The following is a 25,051-nucleotide window of genomic DNA, read 5'->3' as shown; positions in this document are numbered from 1 at the left end:
CGACCGTTAACGATGAAGACTCCGCCGTCTAGCCATCTGCGCCGATGTGGTCCTTTGCTCTCCACCATCGCTCCGCGCTCTTCCGTGGGAGGTCCGTCCCTCGCTCACGCCCTCATGAACCCTCGTCATGGAAACTCCTAAAGAATTAACCCAAGTCTTAATACAACATTCTCTTAAACCATCTCCTCTTCCTAAACTAAAGTCATGTAACATCTCTCTCGTTCATTCTACATTCACATTCCGTCCATATTCAATATCCAAGCTATACTTAATCTATGACTAACACTGCCATACATAGCATCACCGTCTGAAATATAACATAAATGCGTAACATTTATGTTCAAGACATTTCCCAACAAAACCCGTGATACAATCACAACAAGAATTCTCTTAAAACTTCACACTAGAATTCAGTGCACTTTGTATACACTAACCTTTACATTCCAGCTATGTATTCCAACTTCAATAATATACAACATAGTAAATCATTTACCTTAAGAGACCCGTCTCTTGAAAGAGTACTTGTTCCCAGAACAAGCCTGACATACGCTGACAACCTCCCTGGTTGAAAATGTTGAGCGTTGTAATCTTTCTAGTTCAATACCAGCTCTATCTCCCACATCCGTAAACACAACTCATGACAAGCTAAAGCCATTTTCTCGTGCAACGCACACAACCCGTGATAACGCTTCTCTTGTCCCCTACGCATCGCACTTCAATATTTAGGGAGGTTAAAACCACGACGTGCTTCACATCACAAATATTCTACTCACATCTTTGTGACACAGCCCATCGCGTCATATTATGGGGATGTAATCTGTTATGTTTCCTTCTATTCGCAGTTCTGTTTCTCTCTTGTGATCAACATGACAAGCCGTATGTGTTTGAGTGTGTGTGCTCGTGCTCTCAACTAGAACAGAAGTCAAACTAGCAATCGTTAAAAACCCAGTCCGTTCGAGAAGCAATGTTATGCTCATGTGAAGTTACAGTGTACCTGGTACACACGTTCTTATCGGTACATCATCGACTACGACTGTTCTCTGGACAAGCTGTTCGATGCAATTTGCGAGTTTTTCTAGCTCTTCTGTGGTGCAGTAGGCCCTTATAGACGATGAAGGTGTCCAAGATCTCAGGAGATGCGAGTGTAACCACTAGGTATTCAGTCAAATCCGTGTAAGAGGCTTTCAACTGACGGGGACAACCAAGCCACCATTATGCACCGACTTGACATAGATCAACAGACGTGCCTTTAGAATAATGTATGTGCAGAGGTGCCTCATCTGAACAGACAACTAAAGCTTGATGTTTCCGTCACACGTTGTCTTTTGGATCTTCATGGGATATACAGTTTACAACACTCGTGATTTTGTATATGGCTTGTATTTCAGTCAAGACCCAGCGGTAATATCAAAGGGACTCACTCGCCAGAGGCTCGTGAGTCCCTTGATATTCATCCGCTGGGTCTTGACTGAAATACAAGCCATATAAAAAAAAACCCACTCGTGTTGTAACCTCTGAACGGCAAAAGTTAGGGACCGCCCTTGAAAAAAACAGCTGACTTCATCTGTGCCAAACTCCTTGTTCCTAAGTTTATAAAACCAAATGGCTGTCAGGCCGTACACATCAGTGGGTGAGCAATGCTGTGTTAGCAGGAAACTTGCTCGGGATCCACGGAGGCCTGGCAAGAGCAGGAGACAGAAACTGCCAAACTGCAAAAAGTGGACCATGTTTACGCTGGCGCGTGGGCAAGCCTGGGCGGGAAAGATGAAAAATTCGTTATGCACGTGCAGGGAGGATGTGTTGAGCGTGAACTGTTGTCACCAGTTAGGCTTTATAGCCCCGCGATTTTCCGCTAGCCACCATCTTCTCACTATGCCTCCCAGACGAAAGGTGACCACCTTCAACAAAGCCCGGGCCATCGCATGGCTGCAAGACGGCGTAAGCAAGCGAGAAGTGGGCAGACGACTTGGAGTGTCCCATTATGTCGTGGTCAGGCTGCATTAGAAGTTCCAGGCCACCAACAGCGTTCTGGAGAGGCCCAGGTCAGGACGGCCTAAGAAGACAACACAGCGTGAAGATCGCTTCATCAGAAGACAAGCTCTGCAGCAGCGAGGTACCACCGCAAACATCATCAGGGGCCAGCTGAGGGTGGCAACAAACACCAACGTCAGCACGAAAACCATCCGCAAACGCCTGCACGAAGTTGGCCTGCGATCACGTCGTCCAGCTGTACGGCCACGACTGACAGCAGCTCATCGCCAGGCTCGTTTGGCGTTCTGTCACAACCCTGCCAGGTGGACACGCCAGCAATGGGCCGATGTGCTGTTCAGCGATGAGTCCCGCTTTAATCTGCACCATCATGACGGTCGGGCTCGTGTGTGGAGGCGTCAGGGTGAGCGGTACAACAACGGTCTGGTGCAGGAGAGGGTGGCCTTCGGCAGGGGGTTCATCATGGTGTGGGGGGCCTTCAGTTTTCGACACAGAACCCCCCTCTACCACATTGTTGGCAACCTGACGGGCCAGCGCTACAGAGATGAGATTGTCGCCCCTTTGGTTCTACCCGCTCTACACCAGATTGGTGTGCAGGCTGTGTTCCAGGACGATAACGCGACACCTCACAGAGCGAGGCTGGTCGACAACTTCATCGAGCAGGCTGGTGTCACCAGGATGAACTGGCCGGCCTGCAGCCCTGATTTCAACCCCATCGAGCACCTGTGGGATGAGCTGGACAGGCGAGTGAGGAACAACCACCCACCCCCAAGGAACCTGCAGCAACTGCTTCAGTTCCTGCAAATCGAATGGCAGGCCATTCCTCAGGCCTTCTGCAGGAAGCTGGTAAACTCGATGCGGAACAGGACTGCAGAAGGCATCGCAAAACGCGGCTGACACACCCATTACTGAACTGTTCGGAACTTGCAAATTTTGTTTTCGACCCCCATGTTGTTTCAGAGCTTGTTGACACGTAATGCGTGAATGAAATCAAATGTCACCATATTTTGGAAAAGGATCGCAGAGATAATGAATTAAACATGTTACAAATTTGATTCAATTTTGTTTGGTGGTTTGGAAGCTGTGTTTGTTTGCGTAAGTGGTCCCTAACTTTTTCCTATGAGTATATATACAGCAAACAGTAATTGAGAAGTAAAAACAAACAAACAAGATAAGTTGGCTACCCACATTTTCGATCAAAGACCTGTCTCGGGGGCGTGCAATAAATACAACAAGTCGTGTAAGGCGAAATTACTACATTTAGTCAAGCTGTGGAACTCACAGAATGAAACTGAACGTAGTCCGCCGCTAGTGCAAAAGGCAGTGAAAGTGACGAGCCTGTTTGGCGCGGTAGCGGTAATTGCGCTGTGCTTCATAGCACGCTTTACTGCACCTCTCTTCGTTTTAACTTTCTGAGCGTGTTTTTAATCCAAACATATCATATCTATATGTTTTTGGAATCAGGAACCAACAAGGAATAAGATGAAAGTGTTTTTAAATTGATTTGGAAAAAACAATTGTTGATCATAATTTTTATATTTTTAATTTTCAGAGCTTGTTTTTAATCCAAATATAACATATTTATATGTTTTTGGAATCAGGAAATGATGAAAAATAAGATGAACGTAAATTTGGATCGTTTTATAAAACTTTATGTTTTGTTACAATTTTCAGATTTTTAATGACCAAAGTCATCAATTAATTTTTAAGCCACCAAGCTGAAATGCAATACCGAAGTCCGGCCTTTGTCGAAGATTGCTTGGCCAAAATTTCAATCAATTTGATTGAAAAATGAGGGTGTGACAGTGCCGCCTCAACTTTTACAAAAAGCCGGATATGACGTCATCAAAGACATTTATCGAAAAAGAGAAGAAAAAAATTTGGGGATATTATTCCCAGGAACTCTCATGTCAAATTTCATAAAGATCGTTCCAGTAGTTTACTCTGAATCGCTCTACACACACACACGCACACACACACATACACACACACATACACCACGACCCTCGTCTCGATTCCCCCCTCTATGTTAAAACATTTAGTCAAAACTTGACTATATGTAAAACGAGAGAGAAAAAGAGAAAGGAATGGAGAAAGAAAGATAGTGAGACACAGAAATACAGACAGAACGACATGCATGCGGGCAGACAGATAGGCAGGCAGACAATTACAAAGAGTACCTCAGTGTCGATGGTTAGCAGATAGCACATGAAGAAAAAGATGAATGACCAGAAGTTGGACCACTTGTACGTAGCCATTGCTGCGGGGAAGGCCTCAAAAAGTACGCGCATATCTACAACGCCAATAACACCATGTCACAAAGCAGGATTCAAAGGGCGCAATGGAATGTTTTTAATGACAAACGACACCGACTTAACCAACCGAACCTTCTCTTCTTGACCCTCTCTTCCAAAGTGAAATCTCGGACGTCAAAATCGCCACTGTTTATATCCTCATCTCCGACAAAAGACAAACAACAACAAACAAACAAGTCGCGTAAAGCGAAATTACTATACATTCGAACTCACGGAATGAAACTGAACGCACTGCATTTTTTCACCAAGACAATACAACTTCGTCAATCCCCGCGACAAAGCTATCGCTCACTTGTCACGTGCAAAACGAAGTGAAATTGATAAGCCAGAATAGCGCGGTAGCGTATTGCGGTAAGCAGGAAAGCGCTTTCCTGTATTCTGTCTGAGTTTGTTTTGAATACAACATCAAATCTATATGTTTTTGGAATCAGGTCAATATAAAGAATAAGATGAAATCATTTTTGGATCGATTTCTTGGATTTTAGTCGTAGTACTAATTAACCTATTTCGTTGAATGTAATCACATTTTAAGAGTAAAAATGACATATTTGTATATTTGTATATTTTTAGATTTACAATTTGATGAAGAATACGATGCAATCAATTTTAAATCTGTTTGCGAAATATCGATTTTGATGACAATTTTAATGAGCAAACTCATGAACTATTTGTTAAGCAGACCTGATTACCACTAAAATTTCCTGGTGTACAAATGAGGCTAAAAATGTGTACAATCAGAATTTTAAGGTGTACAATTCATTCTCGCGGTACACACTGTGCTTTATTCCCCCCTCAAACCCCATTATTTAAAGACTGTAAATACATGTAAGAAAGAATTTGTGCTGAAAGTAAATTAAAACATTTTTGTTGAAAACAAAAACCCATACACTATTAGATATTTGAAAATGTGACACAAAACGAATGATAGAAAAACATAATTTTTATTTTTGACCTCTGAGGAAAATTTGCATCAGCTGCTGTCAGCAGTATTGAGTCAGCCCTTCATTTCTGTCACTGCACTGGTCAGTATTTTCTGGTCTCATACAGTCCTCTTTACACATTGCTTTCTAGGCTCACACAGTCCTCTTCAGACTTCTATTTTTTTATATTTTCTTTATTATTAATTTTTTTTATTTATTTATTTTGTTTTGTTTTGCGTATGATTTTAATGTCTGGCGTATAATCGTACAGCGGTCTTCAATTTCGTAAGATTGTACGCAAATTTCGTACAGTAACCAGGTCTGTATAAGCCTCCAAGCTGAAATGCAATACCAAAGTCCAGGCTTTGTCGAAGATTACTTTACCAAATTTTCAACCAATTTGTTTGAAAAGTGAGAGCGTGACAGTGCTGCCTCAAGCTTTTCAAAAAACCTGATAATTATGACGCCATCAAAGACATTTATCCAAAAAATGAAAAATATGTCTGGGGATATCATACCCAGGTACTCTCATGTCAAGTTTCATGAAGATCGGTCCAGTAGTTTCTCTGACTCGCTCTACATACACACACACCGTGACCCTCATCTCGATTCCCCGTCTATGTTAAAACAATTAGTGAAAACGTGACTAAATGTAAAAACAAACAACATTGCTTCAATAATTCTCTAAGCCTAAGGCGAGCTAACTCGAAGTTATTAAGGCATTATGCGGCAGTAAAATTAAAGTTGGTACATGGAATAACCTGCTTTAATTATGCTAAGCAGCACGCAGACTCCGACAGAGTTACTTTCGGAATACGTCAATCCTAGCTTGAGGAATAGTTATGTGCGGCAATTACTGACCAGTGAGTTTTTTGATATTGTAGAGGTCACCCAAGAGGTGACTGTAGTGACCCAGAACCAAAGCAACGACCACACAGCACAGCAGACTGCTCATCAAGTCCACACCAGCACCAGTCAGTACGTTCCTGGGTACAAACAAACACGGCTAACACATGTATAAAACGTTGCATCAAAGCGTATTATAATCCCCCCCCCTCCCCCCCTGGTGTTCTGAGAAAACTCCAGTTATAAGCTCCAAATGTCCACACTTTACATCGGATAATAGCACCCGTTTGTGATCTCAACTTTCCTAGATGTTCTTAATGTCTTTAAAGAATGGATAAACTACACATCCATGTTCTGTTGGTTTTGTTGTTGTTGTTACATTTAGTCAAGTTTTGACTAAATGTTTTAACCTAGAGGGGGAATCGAGACGAGGGTGTGGTGTATGTGGGTGTGGTGTGTGTGTGTGTGTGTGTGTGTGTGTGTGTGCGTGTGTGTGTGTGTGTGTGTAGAGCGATTCAGACTAAACTGCTGGACCGATCTTTCTGAAATTTGACATGAGAGTTCCTGGGAATGATATCCCCGGACTTTTTTTCTTTTTTGCGATAAATTGAGGCGGCACTGTCACACCCTCATTTTTCAATCAAATTGATTGAAATTTTGGCCAAGCAATCTTCGACGAAGGCCAAACCTTGAACAACAACAAAAAAAAATTGCGGCAAAATGAGCCATCAAATCTTTTGGCGCCAAAAACTTGTTTTGGAGCTTCTGAAGACGTTAAACTCTGTTTCTTCTTTGGTTCCCGATTGATATGTGCCTTCTCAAAGTCCGCGTTTGTGACCATATGCATGTATGTGTGTATTAGCAAGTCCTCGTTTGTGACCATATGCTTGTATGTGTGTGTGTGTGTGTGTGTGTGTATTTATGCAAAAAAGCACGCGGATTCTATTTTCAACCCGTTTTGTGTCAACTACTGCCGTCATAGATATTAAACTAGATGATTACCCGCTTCGCCGGGTGGATCGCGAGACGGAGTATGCAGCGTGGCGGTTCGCCGGCTTAGAGCACGTGTTGACGTGATTGACGCCACACGAAGGAAGGGAGATAAACGCGCAAAACACTGGAGAAGATAAGGAAGAGTTACTGGGAATGAATCTACAGAAAAACCAAAATCGGTTCACCGCGCCGCGCGTAGAGCACGTGTTGGAAATTTTCATCGACCAGATTGTGTCCGGGGTCTACCTGAATATGCCCACCAAATTTGAAGCAGATCTATCGAGAACTTTGGCCGTGCATCGCGAAGTGACAGACAGACAGACAGACACACAGACACACACACACACACACACAAGCCGTATAATTATAGATATAGATAGCTGCATTTCTGAGTCCTCTGAGCCGAGATCTTTCTAACGAGATGCAACATGATAGGCTTATCTTGGAGAACAAAACAGTGTCTTCTTCCACTAATGTATGACGTCACTAATATGCACATTTCTCGATTGTGCCGATAGTTTGAAACTTAGATTTTGCACTGGGCACTAACCAGACTGTCTTGAGAACATTCCCGCAAAAAAAAATGTTGTTGCAAAAACTGGTGTGTTGAAGCATGATTTTTGGCACGGTAACCGCACTATGGTGGTAAAATGACACTTGGCCTGTGAAATGTCGCGAAAATGGGATGGGGGTGAAATGGGATAACGGCGAAACGGGCCTAATAGATCCCTTGACTTTGGGGTAGCGTGACTCTGTTACTGATAGCTTTCCACTGGGAGGAAGCGACCCGAATTTCCAAGCGATGGGACAAAAAAGTATGACATTTTTTTTCTCAATAGATCCCTTCACTTTGGAGATGATGAGTTAAATATCGGGCGCATTTACGTGATTTGTACAACATTTTACAAATCGCAGGGGGCACACACACACACACACACACACACACACACACACACACGCGCGCGCGCGCACATGCACCCGCGCACACTCACACACCCACACACGCGCGCGCGCGCACGCACACACACATACACACAAACACATCACACACCCACACCCACACACACACACACACACACATAAAATGTATGGGCTAACACGCAACAGCTGGTTTTTTTTTATCAGGTCACAGACCTGGAAGTACCAGGTGCAAGACGAATAATTCATATCACTGAAATGCGTGTTCCCCATGCACCACCCAAAACATGCCCCGAGGCCTCTACAAGTCGTGTCAAAACCATTCGTTCGGGTGTCCAGGAGTTTTCTTCTTCAGGCCACTGGCGCTCGTTCTCCCCGCAAACGCTACTTGTGTCAGTACGAGCGATGACGCCGAAGGACAACACACCTGTCTCGGTTCAGTCGTCGTCGGTCCCGTCTTCCCACTTTGAACTCAAAGCCATGACGTTCCCTACACAAGGCTTTGATAACGAACGGATAAGGGGCGTAACTCCTTAGTCATATTACAGTTAAAAATTCAAAGCGGGTCGGCTTCACTCAATTTCTTGGCATCTGAGGTTTGACATAAATTAGGAAAACAAATGGTTGGACCCATCATGGACCAACTAAAACGCTGTAGGGCAGAATTAATACTTTGATGGTATTTTTGAACGTTCTCAGCGTCACTGTAGGAAGTGGCGTTCTCAGCGTGCAGAAAGTGAGCGTCAAGTCCCTTTGTATCAACAACGAAAATATTTGCATCTTTAATAATAATAATAATAATAATGGAAACTTATAGAGCGCTTACCTAGAAGCTCTAAGCGCTTTACAATGACATTGCTATACACATGTACAAAACCAAAATACAGCATTAAGACACAAAAAGAACAGGAGTACAAAAGCAAATTCATCGTTTAAATCCATGCAGTCACAAACAAACACACGCGTGCGCACGCACATACGCGTGCGCATACACACACACATGCTATCACCACACACATGCACAGATACACACAGACACACAGACACACACACACACACACACACACACACACACACACACACACACACACGCATACAGACAGGCGCACACACATACATACAACACACACACATACACATGCACTCACACATGAATACTAATATACCTACACAATCTGCATACATGGCGTACACACAAAAAAGCCGCAGATATAATCACAAAACCAAGCTCGTGCTTATGCACATCCATTTATCTAACTAGATAAACCGATTTGTAGTTTGCACAAGGAAAAGAGAAAAAAAGTAGCAGCACACGATTTCCAGATCACTGGCTGCTGCAGGGGTCACCAGACAGTTTGGGAGTTACTGGTTAGTCTAGAAAATGCTGTGTGAACAGGTGCGTTTTCAGATTTGATCTAAAAGAAGAATAGGATGGACTATGTCTGACAGAATAAGGAAGGGAGTTCCATGTTTTAACAGCAGCAAATGAAAATGCGCGTTGTCCATGTACTTTTCTTTTTTTTGTTGGAATTCGGAACATTCGAGTGTCAGCGGCAGAGCGCAGCGATCTGGAAGGGACGTACAGGTTTACGAGTTCAGACAGATATGAAGGTGCAGAACCAGTGATGATTTTAAATGTTTGAATGAATCGAAACGCACGAGACTTGCTTTGAATTTTCAACTGTAATATGACTAAGGAGTTACGCCCCTTATCCGTTCGTTATCAAAGCCTTGTGTAGGGAACGTCATGGCTTTGAGTTCAAAGTACCGTCTTCCCCGCAACGTCTGTACTGTCCCATCTCAAGACGAGTGTCGTAGTTTTCCCCTTGTTGTGCACGTCCCATGAAGACCGGGAGCACTTCGAGGCCAGAGTCTGCAGAACAGACTCTAAGGCAACTGGTAGTCCTGGAATGTCCATCATGCAGGAACGAAGGAAGAACTTTTGGATGAAAAAAGGGAGAGCTCAAAATCTTGCTGCTCGCTGGTAGCCAGGGGCAGATCACTCCCACATGTAATAATGTTACTTCTTTGGCTTTACCCAGCCAGCACGCCCAGATGTGCCCCACATTGGCCCCATATGTGCTCACATAGGGGGACGATTGCACACAGGTGCACCCCACATTGAGCCTGCATGCAACCCACATGGAGCATGTATGCACCCCATATTGGGCCCGGATGCACCTCAAACGCGGCCATCATTAGACCGAGCTGCACCCCATACTGAGTTCGGATAAACCCCACATACCGATAATCGAGCACTACTTTATTGACCACTGGGTTTGGGGCACACTTATTCGTAATGTCTCTGTATTTAGGAGTCAGGGTTGAACATAATGACTGCTATCCTCCCAAAACTGCTCGGTGCTGTCTATTTCCTAGTCTGTTCCTTCGCTATAAATGTCACACTGCATCGGTGTTCGTTGTTTCATATAATTTACTGTCTGTCGTGTCGTTACTGGAAAAAGGTGGGTGTGACTGACACGGTGGGCTTTCAAACAGATATTTGCTTTACCTTGAGTGCGTGTCCTAGTTGTACAGGGTGGTCCAAAAAAACGCTTTATTTTTGGGGGGATCTCATTTTTGATTGCGAAGAGAAATTTAGAAAATGTGTTCACCAAACAATAGCAGAAAGATGGGAGATTATGTCTTGCAAATTTGGTCGAAATTTGGTTGTCCTTAGTAGTTGAAAATATGCTCTATCCAGGCTCCTCTTCGTAGAAGAACTGCTGCAACACGAACGTTGAAATTGTCCATGACTCGTCCAATCATGACAGCTGTCAGCTGGTATGCGCCTGATTTCCCTTCTGATTTCGTCCTGCAGAGCTGCCAGGGTCTGGGGATTGTTGCCGCATATTCTGTCCTGGGTACCCCCACAGAAAGTAGTCGGGTGGGTTGGGAGTAGGGTGGCCAAGGGAAATCAGTACGTCGTGAAATGGGCCTATCGCCAGGGAAGAGGAGGTTAGATAGAGAATAAGTGGATAATGTGTTGCTGTAAGTTTATTGTTACGTTATTTTGTAAGAATGTATGTGTAGTTGATGTTTAAATAGTATGGTTTTATTGATAGTTAATATGTAAAGTGCGGACAGCATATCTTACTGTGGTTCGCGCTATATAAGCTATCATTATTAGTTTTAATATATTATTATATTATCAACTGCTCAGGACAGGCAAATTTCTACCAAATTTGCAAGACATAATTTTTCATCATTCTGCTATTGGTTGGTGAAGACATTTTCTAAATTTTTAAAAATGAGATCAAAAAGAAAATAGGGCGCTTTTTTTGGACTACCCTGTATATTTTCAATTGTTTTCAATTCATGTGATGAATTTTGAATAAAATTGTATTTAAACCAAACAGATATCGTTCAGCACGTGTGTCACTGGGGCTGCCTGTGTTATGCCCAACTGGCAAGACTTTGATGTTTGTGTTTGTGTTTTGTCTGTGAGACTAATATGTATTCAGTTGGTGTACCACAGCGTGCATCACGGTGTAACACGCTCGGGGATATCTTGTGGGAACGGGCAAAAGGCTAGCTGACCGGACATAGCAATGGCGACCGAGTCGTTATTCCACCTGTGGTTTAAGGTAGTCTGTTTTCGATTTCCGTGGAACAAATGACACGTTGTAGACGGCAGTGTCTGCAGCATAGATGCTGGTGCAGCCTAAAAACACGGTGTATCCATCTTCCTGCGCTGGATGTTTTGCGATTTCGAAGAAAGTAATGGAGAGTCTGAATTTTGTTGCTCTATGGAAGCCAAGGGCTGGCAACTCCCTAGTCCAGTGCTTGCCGCATGTTGGGTGCATCCGGGCCTAATGTGGAGTACGGCTTGGCTCAAAACGGGCTGCATGTTGGATTCATCCTGGCCCAATTGGACCACATGTGGGGAGCATGTGTGTTGCTCAGAGAGGACCAACACCAATACCATTTGCGTTTCCAGTATGGGTCCTACATGTATATATGCGTTGCCAAAATTGGCCCCAACCATGCTCAATGTGGGGTGCACCCTGGTCGAATGCTTGCCACATGTGGCGTGCATCCAGGCCCAGTGTGGGGTGCACCCTGGCTCAAAACGGGCTGCATGTTGGATGCATCCTGGCCCAAAGAGGGATATTGTGTGGAGCATGTGTATTGCCCACATAGGACCAACACCAATATCATTTTTGCTTCCAGTATGGGTCCTATATGGTTTGCCCAGATCAGCCCCATATGTGAGCAGATATGGGGCCAATCTGGGGCACGTCTTGGCGTGCTGTCTGGGTAGCTCTGCTATATTTTGGGAATATATGGGGTGAACGTGGGAGGCATTTCTCCACTCCATTCGTGGTAAACCCAGATGCTACCCATATTGGATCCAGATCGGCCAACTGGGCCCCAGAAGACATGTGCAAAATAACATGGGGCCGATATGGGCCTCATATGCGGTGCTGTTAGGGTAACTCTAAGATTCAACCAAGGGAGACAGTTTAATGTTCAAAAATGTACCTGTGAGGGTTTTCGTTAAACTGGTTGTAGCTTCCATACGTGATGAGTGACCCGTCTCCCGTGCTCAGTGAAAATAAGGACAGTGTTGCTGCAGTAAGCCAAGACTGCGGAAAAGAAAAAGCAAACGGTTAAGGTGAGAGGTGGCACGAAAAATTTAAACTGAGTATTTGCTCATTTTGTTACAATATTTTGATGTACTTTTAAGCACCAAAAAAAGCATAACAAGACACACTGATTCTCCTTTTTAGACCTAGTAACAATATTTGTTGAAAAACCATGGATTTCTTCCGTCACAAAAAATGACTCCACGCTCCAGCTAATCACTGAAAAAATTCTAAAGCTTCAGGCTGTCATAATGCATTTACCAGTTGCTATTCTATTTAATAGCAGGGCGTTTTTTTGTTCTCCAATTTCCCGTCTGAAAAATCATATGTATCATCCTAGAAGTATGTTACGTTTCAAATCTCAAGTTTCAACATCATTCAAGATCATATAAAAATTGTACCCGTATGTCGACCCGTACTTGACCCAACAATGACCTTTGGATTTGACGAAAGTCAATCAAACTTGGGACATGTCTTGATTGCATCAAATACCAACAAATGTTGAAGTTTAATAGCCCTAGTTTCAAACTACTTGAGGAATTCCATTTTTGACCTCAACATGACCCTCTCTGGAGTTTAAATTTGACCATGGTCAACCACACTTGGATCATGTCTGAAGGTCACCACATCCTAAACATGGCTAGTTTTAATAACTTCCTTGAAATCCTGAACGTTACTTTTGTATCGGACGGGCTTCCGGGATGGCCTAACACTGCTCATTACTGAGACTCTTGTGATTGCTCGGATGAGACTTTTTCTCCAATACTGGTTCTGAAAGGGTGAAAAATAGGCACACAGTAAAAGCATGATTATAGATTTACTGACAGCCGTCCCAGACACTTCTGGGCTTTTTTAATCAGCTTTCTTATAATTATTATGACCAAGGAGATCAAACGCGCAATCGACGTCTATTCAAAATGGTATGGTGAAGCCCCAAAATTGAGCAATCTCTTCAACCTGGATTTTGTTAAAGGTACTGCTCTACCTCTATACAGGTTTGGTGAAAAAAAGTCACTATCAAAAATCTTCAACAGCATAGCTCTCGTACCAAAGCCTGATTTACAAAATGTGAACTGTACCGTTAAGCTTAACATGTGATTCCAATCCTCGGGTTTAGGATGGAACAGCAGAAGCATTCCATCAGCTGCACCATACTGCGTTGCTGCTTTGATCAGAAGCAGAATCAGGAAGCAATACGGGCCCAAGACCGTGATGGGAAGAATCTGCATCAGAAGAACGACTTAAAACCGTTCATAGTTATGTGAGCATAGCCTATAAGGTGATCAACGCCGTATATATTTATAAGGCTGTTTAGTATTCGTGTGTGTGTGTGTGTGTGTGTGTGTGTGTGTGTGTGTGTGTGTGTGTGTGTGTGTGTGTGTGTGTGTGTGTGTGTGAACGAGTTTGTGTGTGTGTGTACGAGTTTGTGTGTGTGTGTGTGTTTGCGAGTGTGTGTCTGTTCGTGCGTGCCTGCGTTCGTGCTTGCGCGCATGCGCTCGCAGGGTTATGTGTGTGTGTGCGTGCGTGCGTGTGTGTGTGTGTGTGTGTGTGTGTGTGTGTGTTTGTTTGTATGTGTGTGTGTGTGTGTGTATGTGTGTGTGTGAAATACACCCAATGTCAATAAGGAGCCACCAGTACATTTTGAAAAGTTCCCAAAAACACTTTTTTGATTCTCGACTTGTGCGCGGTTTCTAACGGGACAGTCATAACTGATGCTTTTTGATTGTTTTGTTTAAAAATTTAATGATTGCAACTTCCGCTTGCAGAATCGAAACTTCTTCGCGTGTCAACACTTGTCTTGTTTTGGGGTCTCTTGATGCATCCACAATATTCTGTTGGAGAGGGTAGGAGCTGCGCGATCAGAGGATGCTCTTATAAACAGAAGAATCTGACTGAGCTTTTAAGAAGACAGCGTGAGACATCAAGATGAGCGCTATAATTATCTTGATTGATATTGAAATGTTAAATATTTGTTATTGTTAGGTTTGACTGTGATATCTACATTTATCAGCCCGTCGCGATATAACCTTGAATGGTTGAAAACGACGTTAAACACCAAATAAAGAAAGAAAGAAAGAACATTTATCAGTCCCAATGTCGAGAAAGCTGAAATCATGAAATCGAGGTGTGAGCCGAGATCAGATATGATTCAGCCTTTTGAGACATTGGGACTGATAAATGTGGATATCACAGTCAAATCTTACGAAAACGATTTTAACGCGTTTTATTTCGGAACAGTAGAAACCATCAACCCGATCGATCGAGTCTCAAGAAGTCGGCCAAACGCAAGGGAGGCTACTGCCATGTTCGAAATGTCGAATTGTCTTTTCCTGCTTTCGCAACTTTGCTGCTATAACTTTTATTTTTCAGTAGCTGTTTAAAATTTGTTTTCTCACAAAAATAACGCAATTTATATTAAAAAAAAAAAAAGAACAAAAATATATGGTCGAAACAGATCACAACTAGAAAAGCAAATGCTTGCACACGACTTGCCTTCGTTACCCCTGTCCCTCCCTGAACCACATCGCCCCTTAGAAGACGCCCTTCCTTTTAAGACCCCAAACCCCAGAGGATTTTACTTCCTATGACGCAACCCCCCCCCCCCCCTCCCCCTTCGCGCCCCCTAATTGGCGTAGAGGCGCGTCCCCCGGGTGGTGGATGGGGGAGCCTTCTCTACTAACTTCTGAGAGAAGGTCGCATCACTCTCGATGCCGTGAACCTAATTAGGATCTTTTTCTTGTCTCTTCTCTATTTCTGCCTCCCCAAAGCCATTTCACTCACCTTTTCTAACCCATAAAATTCTCCACCTTCTTTTTCCCAAAACATGGTGATTTCCGAGTTTGTCATGTGTGACCAGGGGATGAGTGGCTGACACCTTAATGCTCAGGGCGTATCTTGTGTAGTTTTGATGGCATATCAAATCACCCCCCCCCCCCCCCCCAATAAAAAGGAGCTGTTTCAGCTTCATAAAATAATGTTAAAGAGAACTCCTTGTGTGACCTGTCCCCCGTTTCTTACAGGCAAGAATTGGCGAGTTTGCCAAGGAAGTACCGTTTCTTGGGCAACTCTCGCCGCAAGGGACACTAGGATTCTCGCCTAAAACGCAAGTTAACTTCGGGCTTTCTAGCTAGGCGAGAAAACATGGCGGCCACACTGCTGCCAATTCGATTGGCTGTCCATGGCTGTTTACTGACCTGTGCAGACGACTTTTTCGGTATCAACCAATGGTGTTTAATTCTTGCGAAGCTAGCCATCAAACTGTTTAATAATAATAATAAATAATAATAAAACATTCTTTTATAGCGCTGTTCACCGCCGAATGGCAGTCTCATGGCGCTTTACATTAGACATTAAAATTTAACATTTTACACAAAAAGTTTTCTCGTAAGAAATAACATACAAGCATTAACAAGAGGCGAAGCCATCAAGGCTCACGTAAGAAATCGACAAACAGTAACACAAACTCAATCACTCCGTCACACACACACACACACACACACACACACACACACACACACACACACACACACACACACACACACACACACACACACACACACACACAGAAAGAGCATAGGTGAAACTGTGCAAGAAAGCGAGACACTAGATCTAGATCTGTCTGTCTGCATGTAGCCTACTTACAGGGACACGACTGCCAACAGAGTCTCGGCCCGCTCAAAATAATAATGACCGAGACTTTCAGTACTTCCTTCGCGTGACGTCTAACCCTCTTACGTCATAATGTGACGTCAATGTAATGTGACGTCTTCAAATGTTAGAGTTTCTACCACAGACATACACACGCACAAACACACGCACACACACACACACGCACGCACAGACAGACAAAGTTACGATCGCATAGGCTACACTTACGTGAGCCAAAAACAATTCATAGACAACGACCACTTATAGTTATATAAGATAATCTAGGAAAATTGTTTTTAAAAAGATGAAAAAACAAACAACAACAAAACACGAAAGATAAGTAATAGACACATAGTTACACATAAAAAGTCTGACAATTAAACAGAACTCACATAAAAGCGTACAAATCTAAAACAGAATTAAACAACCAACAACTAGTCAACAAGCAAACTTATCATTCAGCACATTCACTCACAAGTCACATGCACACATTACACCACAGCTTCAATGTCCTAATTACTTTGTTCATTATAGTAAAAGGCAGATTTGTACAGGTGAGTCTTCAGTTTAATCTTAAATGATGGTAGTGAAGGAGACTGACGGACCGCAGCTAGGGGAAGTGAGTTCCAGAGTGTAGGGACTTGATATCTGAATGATCTTTGTCCAGCTGATTTTAGGGACTGTGAGGAGCAGCTGGGATGAGGACCTCAGGGACCTAGTTGGAGAGTACTTTGTCAGTTTTGATGACTTCTTCTTCTTGGCGTTCGCAGAGGTTACACAATCAGTCCAGCACTGGTGATAAATGTTGTCGTTTTCTCCAACTCCTGTCGACTGCCGTATAGTTTGGTCTGCAAGGGAGTTGGTGACGGCCACACTTCTTTTCGTTCCTCATCTAGTAAGGGACATCGCTGTAAGATGTGTTCCGCTGTTTGGTCCTCTTGACCGCAGGCACAGGTTGGTGATGGCGCCAGCTTGAACTTTCGGTTCATGTGAGCATTGAGCCTGTTGTGGCCAGTACGCAGCCTGATGAGGTTGACTTGCTGCTCTCTGGACATTGTGTGGTAGTCATCTCTGTTTGACCTTGGCCTCATCAATGCCTTGATGATTGTCTTCTGCTCACTAAAGCTGACACTGTTTTCAGGTTGGTCTTCCACGGCTCCTTCTTTTGCCAGCTCATCTGCCCTTTCATTTCCTGGTATCCCACAGTGTGCTGGTATCCACTGGAGGACAACTCTTCTGGTTTGTCTGACCATCTGTAATGCTTTGGCCAGCTGTGGGAGTTTGTCGTTCTCTAGGGCCTGAAGGACTGAAAGGGCGTCCGAGAGGAAGACAACTTGGTAGCAAGGGTCTGCGGAGTCCTGAACGAAGGAGGCGGCCTGCATGAGAGCTTCTGCTTCTGCTTTATAGTTTGTGCAGTGTTTGCCAGTGGCAACGCTGGATGTAGCTGTATGTCCCCCAGGGAACTGGATGAGAATGCCTGCACCTCCATTGAGCACGGCGTTAGTTGCTGATCCATCGGTGTATACATGGATCCACGCCTCTTTTGGGTACTGTTCGTCGATCAGGGCTAAGGTGAGTGCCTGTCGAGCTGTGTCAATCTGATCTTCTCCTGAGGTAACATGTGGAACACTGGTGCAGATCTGGATGCCTGGTTTCTCTGTTGCCTTGGGGGTTTCCTCTTCTTCTTGAGTCAGAGGTAGAGTGTTCTGTGGAAGGACTTCCCTGTACTGTCGAGAAAGTCTCTTGCTCTCGTGTACAAAACTGCTTCGTTTAAGCCGGTTCTTGGTGAGGTTGCTCAGTCTGTGCTTCATGGGGTGGTCGGGTAGGCACTTGAGCTTCTCGGCCTGTACCATAGTCTTGGCTTCTCTTCTCTGACAGAGGGGTTGGATGGTGGTAAGCTTCTCCATTTCCTTGATGGGCGTGGATTTCATTGCACCGGTGATGAGTCGGAGGGCCTGGTTTTGCACACGGTCAAGGGTCTGCAGGTTTGTCTTGGCTGAGGTTGACCACGCTGTGGAGCCGTACTCGAGGTGGGGTCTGATTGTTCCCTGGTATACTGTCTTCAGTATCTTCTCGTTCGCTCCCCAGGTGGTACCTGCCAGCTTCCTGAGTATGGCTAGCTTGCGCCGGGCCTTCGTCTCTGCCTGTGCAATGTGTGGTTTCCAGGTCTGCCGTCTATCAAAGGTGACACCAAGGTACGTTGCTTCTTCATCCTCTCTCAGAGGAGTTCCACCAAGCCTAATGGTTCCGGCTTTCTGCTTTGGCGACAGTGTGAATAGGGTGGTGGAGGATTTCTCCTTGTTGATGGAGACGCACCAATCTTCTGCCCATGCGTTCAGCCTATCTGCCGCTTGCTGCATTCTGTAGGTGGCAGTACTTGCGTGCTCCTCCTTGCACCAGATCACAAGGTCGTCTGCGTAGAGAGCAGCTTTGATCCCCTTGGGCATCTCAGACACCAGATCGTCGATGAAGAGAAGGAAGAGTGTGGGGGAGAGGACTCCGCCCTGAGGGACGCCATGACGAAGGATGAACTTCTTGCTTTTGGTCTGGTCGACGTTAACTCTTGCCCTGCGGTTATAGAGGTAAGAGCGAATCCACTGGTACATGTTGCTGGACACGCCTTTCCTCAGCAGTTTTACAAGGAGTCCATCTTTCCAGACCTTGTCAAAGGCCTTCTGAAGATCTATCCAGGTGACGAAGACCAGCTTCTGTTCCTGAAAGGCATCTTCAACTTCTTGCGCCAGGTAAGTGACCTGATCTTCAGTGCTGCGGAACTGTCGGAATCCAGCTTGTTCAGGGGCGAGGAGGTTCCTGGATTCCAGGTACCACCTGAGGCGCTCGTTCACAATTCTCTCCAGGGTCTTCACAACACAGCTGGTGAGGCTGATTGGGCGATAGCTGGTGGCCTTCTTTGGATCCTTCCCTTTTTTTAAGATGGGGATCATGATCGCTTCTCGCCAGAGTTGTGGTAGCGATCCTTCTTGCCAGCTGCTGTTGAAGACCTCGAGTAGCTTGTTCTCTGCTGCACTACCAAGGTGGGTTAGCATCTCGTTGGTGATGCCGTCTGGGCCAGGGGACTTCTTCGCCTTTGACTTTTTCAGAGCTGAGTGCAGCTCGTGGAGTGTGAGTGGTTGACTCATGGCTTCCACTGTCGACTGTCTGGCAGGTCTCTCTCTTTTCTCTCTTCTTGCTTCTCTTTGTTTCTCGGGGCTAACATGGAGGTTGCTCTCAGCTGCATAGCTTTCAGCAAATTGGTTGGCAGCATGCTTTCCAGTTAGCACCTTCCCGTTCTCTTCTAATGTGATCTTTCCTCTGCTGGTGTTCTCATCATTCAACTGCTTGGTGAGCCTCCAGAGCTTTCTGCCATCCTTCTCAAGGTTCAGAGAGCTTGTTTTCTCTTGCCAGCTTCTCCGTCTTGCCTGTAGCTTCTTTTTGAGAAATTTGGCTTTGGCTTCCTGGAGGCGGATGTTGTTGTTTTGTGACGGGTTGACTTCTGCTTCCCTTCTGGCGTCTGCCAGATCATCATCCAGTTCCTGCAATTCATTGCTCCAGTAGGGCTTATAGTCTCTCCTGGCACCCCTGGGAATGGACTCACGCGCTGCTCTGAGGATGCTCATGTTGAAGTCCTTCGCCACCATGTTGATGTCTCGACCCTCGACTCTGATGTCTTTGGTGAGTTCGCTGGTGCGGTGTCTAAAGAGGAACCAGTTCGCTCTTTTGTAGTTCCACCGTGGGAAGGAAGCTTCAGTGCAGGACTCCATGCCCAGGGTCAAAAAGACTGGCCGATGGTCACTTCCACCTAGCTGTTCTCCGACCTCTCTGCTGGTTAGCTGGTGCATGTCTTCCGTGCAGAAGGCTAGGTCAGGAGTTGATGTAGTGTGCCATCTTCTGGAGTAGAATGTAGGGCAGTCAAAGGGACTGTTCAAAAGGATGAGACCTTTGTCGTCCTGCCAGTTCTCCACCTCTTCTCCTCTCCGATCCAGGTGGTCATATCCCCAACTCTGTGAATGACTGTTGAAGTCACCCACCACGATGAAGTTGGAGGCCTTTGCGGGGATCGTGTCAAGGGCGAGGTGTCTATCATTGGGGCAGTAGAAGAGTTTTGATGACAAGTAAGGAGGGAGGGTGCCATGAAAGTAGTTGAAAGCGAGAGTGCCCTGCAGCTTGTACTGTATTCTCTGTTGCACTGGAAGCCAGTGGAGATGATTCAGCAGTGTTGTATTATGATCCCTGCGCTTCTTTCTGAGGATTACCTTAGCTGCACTGTTCTGAACTCGTTGAATGCGAGATAGCTGATCATATGAAATGCCAGCCAAGAGAGAATTGCAGTAGTCATAAATACACACTCTTGCCTCCTAGCTCCGCGAGCGGCTAGCCGAAAGAATATCTAGCCCCTGAAAGAAACATGCGTCTGTTTCAATCCATTTAGTTATTCAACCCAAAGAAAATGTCACATATTCAAACTGGCACAACTCCCAACCTCCTCCCCATCACCATCATTAGCCTGGCATACTTATCAACATCCACCAATTTGGTGATCGTGAGAAGAAAACCAAATTTTGTTGTTGCCTGGAGAAAAGACATTTTGTACAGAAAACAATGTGTTCTATACATAATGAGTACGGTGATGTATTACATGATAGTGATCTTATTATGAATGAAGCAGCGTGTTTACAGTTGTAGACACTGATGTTTCGAATAGCAAATTTGATGAAAATGTACATCACCTAACACTTTTAAATAAAGAGAGATATTTTTTTGTCTGGAAGAAAAGCTTCATGAAAGGAAGATATATTGCTGAAAAAATCAGATTATTATATGATACCCTTCGTTATACCAGTAAACACAATGTTCGTGGTCTGCTTTTCCTTTGTGATATGGAGAAAGCGTTCGATAACGTATCTTGGTCCTTTATGGAGAAATGTTTATGTACATTTAATTTTTGTAATTATATGAGACGATGGGTATTTACCTTTGATAAGAACATAACGTTATGTGTGTCTGTATATATGTGAACGGTAAATATTCTAGTTGGTTTGATTGATGAGAGGTACAAGACAAGGTGATCCATTATCTCCCTATTTATTTTTGATATGTGTTGAGATTTTGTCAATTGTGATTCGTCAAAATAAGAATACCAGAGGCATAAAAGTATCAGACGATGAAATATTGTTGTTACAGTTTGCAGATACATCATTGTTCATGGATAGTCCTCAACAATCCTTTTGTGCATGTATGGATGTTTTGAAACAATTTGCAGCCATGTCAGGTTTGAAATTGAATAATAAAAAGACAATAGCCGTTTGGATATGGTCACATACAAATTCCAATGTAAGATTAAGACAGGAGCTAAATCTTACTTGGAAACCTATAACCGTCAAAGCCCTTGGTATTGTGTTTTCAACGAAGTCGAATAAATTGTTTCTCTGAATTATGATACTAAATTTGCAGAAATTCGAAGATTCTTTAAATCCTGGTCAAGCGAGACATTTCGGTTCTCCGCATGTAAAATGATCTCGAAAATGGGATCAAATGATAATCCCGAAGGAAGTTACTGCTTTTGCGCATATTTCCACGGACATTTACTTTAAGTCATGGTGTCGACGCACAAGGACTTCTTCCTGCACAAACATGACTACAGGACCAGCAAAAGTGGTCAAATAATTTAAAATGATAGTGCATGTGATCAGAAAGAGCTCGTGTATATTTTTAACACAGTTTTCTGTTCTTCGAAATTACGCCCGGACAGTAACTTAGATGACGTTTTTGGCAGTATTCATTGCTCTCAGGACCAGGTGACACGATTAATTGACATGTTTTGATGTGCTGCAGTAAGCTCACGGCCGACCATTAAAGAGTTGAGAAAAGTTTAATTTTTACATCTTTTTGCATTATCTGCAGGACACCTCGACAACGAAAATCTGAAATTGTCGCTTCTTATTGACATCGAGCGAATAGTGTGTTTCAAGTCACAGAAGACTTACATACCTTGCTGGTGTTCCTTGCTATTCCATTGATGCTGCAAATGATTAAGAGCGTCCAGGATCCTATGAGGATGAGGACTAGGTCCCAGTTAGGCAGACCAAACCCCTCCGGCCTAGTCTCCGGAAGTCCCGTCATCACGGACCTACACAGACACCAAATGGTTCAAAGTCATTAACTAAGCTGTTGCGCTTGAACATGTGATAATTATGTTGTTTTTTGTTTTGTTTTTTTGCAGTAAGACAAGTTCAACCCAACTTATAAAATGTTAAATTGGTAGTGCTTTTCGCGTTTCTCTGCACAGGTCCCCTTGGGTTGTCAGCCTTGGTTCAGTTGTTTTTCCATTTAGAACATTACCGGGTTTCGTTGACTTTCTTGCAAGGAGTCGACCACTGCCATTTTGCAGAAGCCATACATTTTGGCTGCAAAACTGTCTCAGAAAATGAAGAGATTCCATTTTTGTGACCAAAGCTCGACCTTGCTATAACCTTTAAATTAAAATTGATTCCATCAACTTTGATCTTGTCTGGTGGTCACTAAACCCTGGATGTGTGTACATTTTTTTTAAAAGCTCTTGCTTCAATAACATTTACAAAATTGATACTTTTCCATCTTCTGACACACAAAGTCAACTCCTGTGACCTTGAAATGTAACACAGGTCATTGAGACTTTCGTCCAGTGTGAATGTCGTTAAACTCTGAGAGTGTGTGAAGCGTCAACAATGTGCGTTCAATAACATTCGAAGACAACTGCTAAGTTTAAGTTGTTTGTTCAAAGGCAGACGGGAGGACGGCTAGCGACCTGACCAGCAGTCTTCTCATCAAAACACTACTGCATACTAAGACTGCTTGCAGAGGTGAATCAGAAAGGCTGGCGACCTCGACCGGCAGTCCTTACAAGTTACATCAAAACACTATTAAATTCTTAGACTGCTTACAGAGGTGAATCAGAAAGGCTGGCGTCCTAACCGGCAGTCCTTACACCAAAACACTACTGCATACTAAGACTGCTTACAGGGGTGAATCAGAAAGGCTGGCGACCTCGACCGGCAGTCCTTACATCAAAACACAACTGAATTCTTAGACTGCTTACAGAGGTGAATCAGAAAGGCTGGCGACCTCGCCTGGCAGTCCTTACATCCAAAACACAACTGAATTCTTAGACTGCTAAGCTTACAGAGGTGAATCAGAAAGGCTGGCGACCTCGACCGGCAGTCCTTACATCAAAACACTATTAAATTCTTAGACTGCTTTCAGAGGTAAATCAGAAAGGCTGGCGACATCGACCGGCATTCCTTACATCAAAATACTACTGAATACTAAGACTGCTTACAGAGTTGATTCAAAGACAAGACAGGCGTTTGTGTGTTGTTGTTTTTAGAAACATGTGGGTTATTGTCATCTCCACTACGCGGTAAAAGGTTTGAGAATGTGTGCCTGTGCCAAAGCATGATGTTTAAATGCACGTGAATTATATGACATTACCAGCATAACATTTCATTGTGAGAATTATCTTGCTCATATTCTCAACACTTTTTTAAACCATGCTTGTCCAATGGAAACCCAAGACGTTTAACTTGGTGCGTAATCTCTAGAGGGGAAAAAGGAAAACCTTCTCCAGTTTCATCTGCTTGGATAAGTTTGTTTCAAAAAGCGAGACAACTCTTGCCAAACAGCGTTTCGTGCATTTAGTGATCATCTTGATAGAAGTTCCGTTTTTGCAGAATATATTGAAAAGAATTAAAGCCCCAGTTTGTCTCAAAAGGTTTACAGAACGATTTAAATCTTCTCACGAAAAAATCAGTTCTAACCTTATGGAATACACTTGCAATAGCATTTAACAGCATTACAAGACACAGTTCGTTTGAATGGCTATTTAGCTTGCGTAAACCACACACCAGATTTCGTGGTTTATTTTACCCCTGAGCCATCGTGAACCCGTGTGATCCACTTTCCTTTTTTTCTTCACAATTTAGTCGTCAGTTTGTGATTTCAATGCGACTCGCTGTATCTGCAATAGCACGTTATTGTGTACCTCTGAATCTAAAATGCAACAAACGACTGAAAGTCACAGGAACTTATCGGCGGCGGATGACTTCAAAGAAGCAAGCGCTATGCAGGAAATTCGTCTGCTTGGGAAACACGACCTAGCGAGACCTGCTTCCGGGCTCCCTTTTTTCAAACTTTCAAAACTTCGATTTGCACCGCTCTTGTCTTGATGAAAAAAGAATTCTTTTATGATTTAAGAATGTTTGAGTAACAAGCTGTCAATGTATTATTTAGATTTTAAAAGTAAGTTCTAGCGCCAAAACGAGGCGTCCGATTTGTCTCCTTTAAATCCGTTCTGACTGCACGAAATAAATTCTTTCACAAATCATCGCTCTTTATGGAGCGCACCTTGGATGTTCTCAAGCGGTGAGTGTTTAAACAAAAGGATGTTTGTACTGTCTGTAAAAACCTGACAGTGTCTGTGACCAGAAACTGATAGTTTACGTGAAGCTGAGTGTGCTTTTAAGCTCACTGCCTCACCTTTCAAAATCATTTTCGACGGGATGAGTTTTTGCATGATCAAATTACAGTAAACACGATCATTAAAATTGTCACGAGGACATGTATATATGTATAGTCACCTGAAGTAGAATACAGAGGCGTGTTTGGGCGGTGCGGTACAGTTTTCCTGCACAGTGGCAGAGCAAATGCAGCCTTTGGTAGGCTGCGTTGTGGACGTGCAGAATGTCAAGTTTTGTAAGTCTTCGAAGTTGGAATAACAGTTGTTCCATATCTGTGAAATATACCATGGCTTAAAAAAAACGTCAATGAAGTACGCAAATCTGAGAGAGAGAGAGAGAGA

The 25,051-nt window shown here is 43.8% G+C and overlaps 1 protein-coding gene across 2 annotated transcripts in view; it reads right to left on the bottom strand.

The window, feature by feature from the left end:
- Positions 1 to 25,051, bottom strand: part of LOC138978436 (sodium-dependent nutrient amino acid transporter 1-like) — a 63,406-nt gene that overhangs the window by 27,029 nt on the left and 11,326 nt on the right. For both annotated transcript variants that reach the window (XM_070351176.1, XM_070351177.1), the window contains exons 5-10: positions 24,831 to 24,982; positions 22,207 to 22,345; positions 13,650 to 13,793; positions 12,467 to 12,570; positions 6,086 to 6,210; positions 4,170 to 4,282 (exon numbers count right to left, since the gene is read on the bottom strand). In XM_070351176.1, coding sequence (XP_070207277.1) covers positions 4,170 to 4,282; positions 6,086 to 6,210; positions 12,467 to 12,570; positions 13,650 to 13,793; positions 22,207 to 22,345; positions 24,831 to 24,982 — 777 coding nt within the window. The remainder of the gene's footprint in view (positions 1 to 4,169; positions 4,283 to 6,085; positions 6,211 to 12,466; positions 12,571 to 13,649; positions 13,794 to 22,206; positions 22,346 to 24,830; positions 24,983 to 25,051) is intronic.

The sequence above is a fragment of the Littorina saxatilis genome, linkage group LG10 (assembly GCF_037325665.1).
Source record: "Littorina saxatilis isolate snail1 linkage group LG10, US_GU_Lsax_2.0, whole genome shotgun sequence".
Lineage (NCBI taxonomy): Eukaryota > Metazoa > Mollusca > Gastropoda > Littorinimorpha > Littorinidae > Littorina > Littorina saxatilis.
This window is presented reverse-complemented; position numbering and strand designations above follow the sequence as displayed.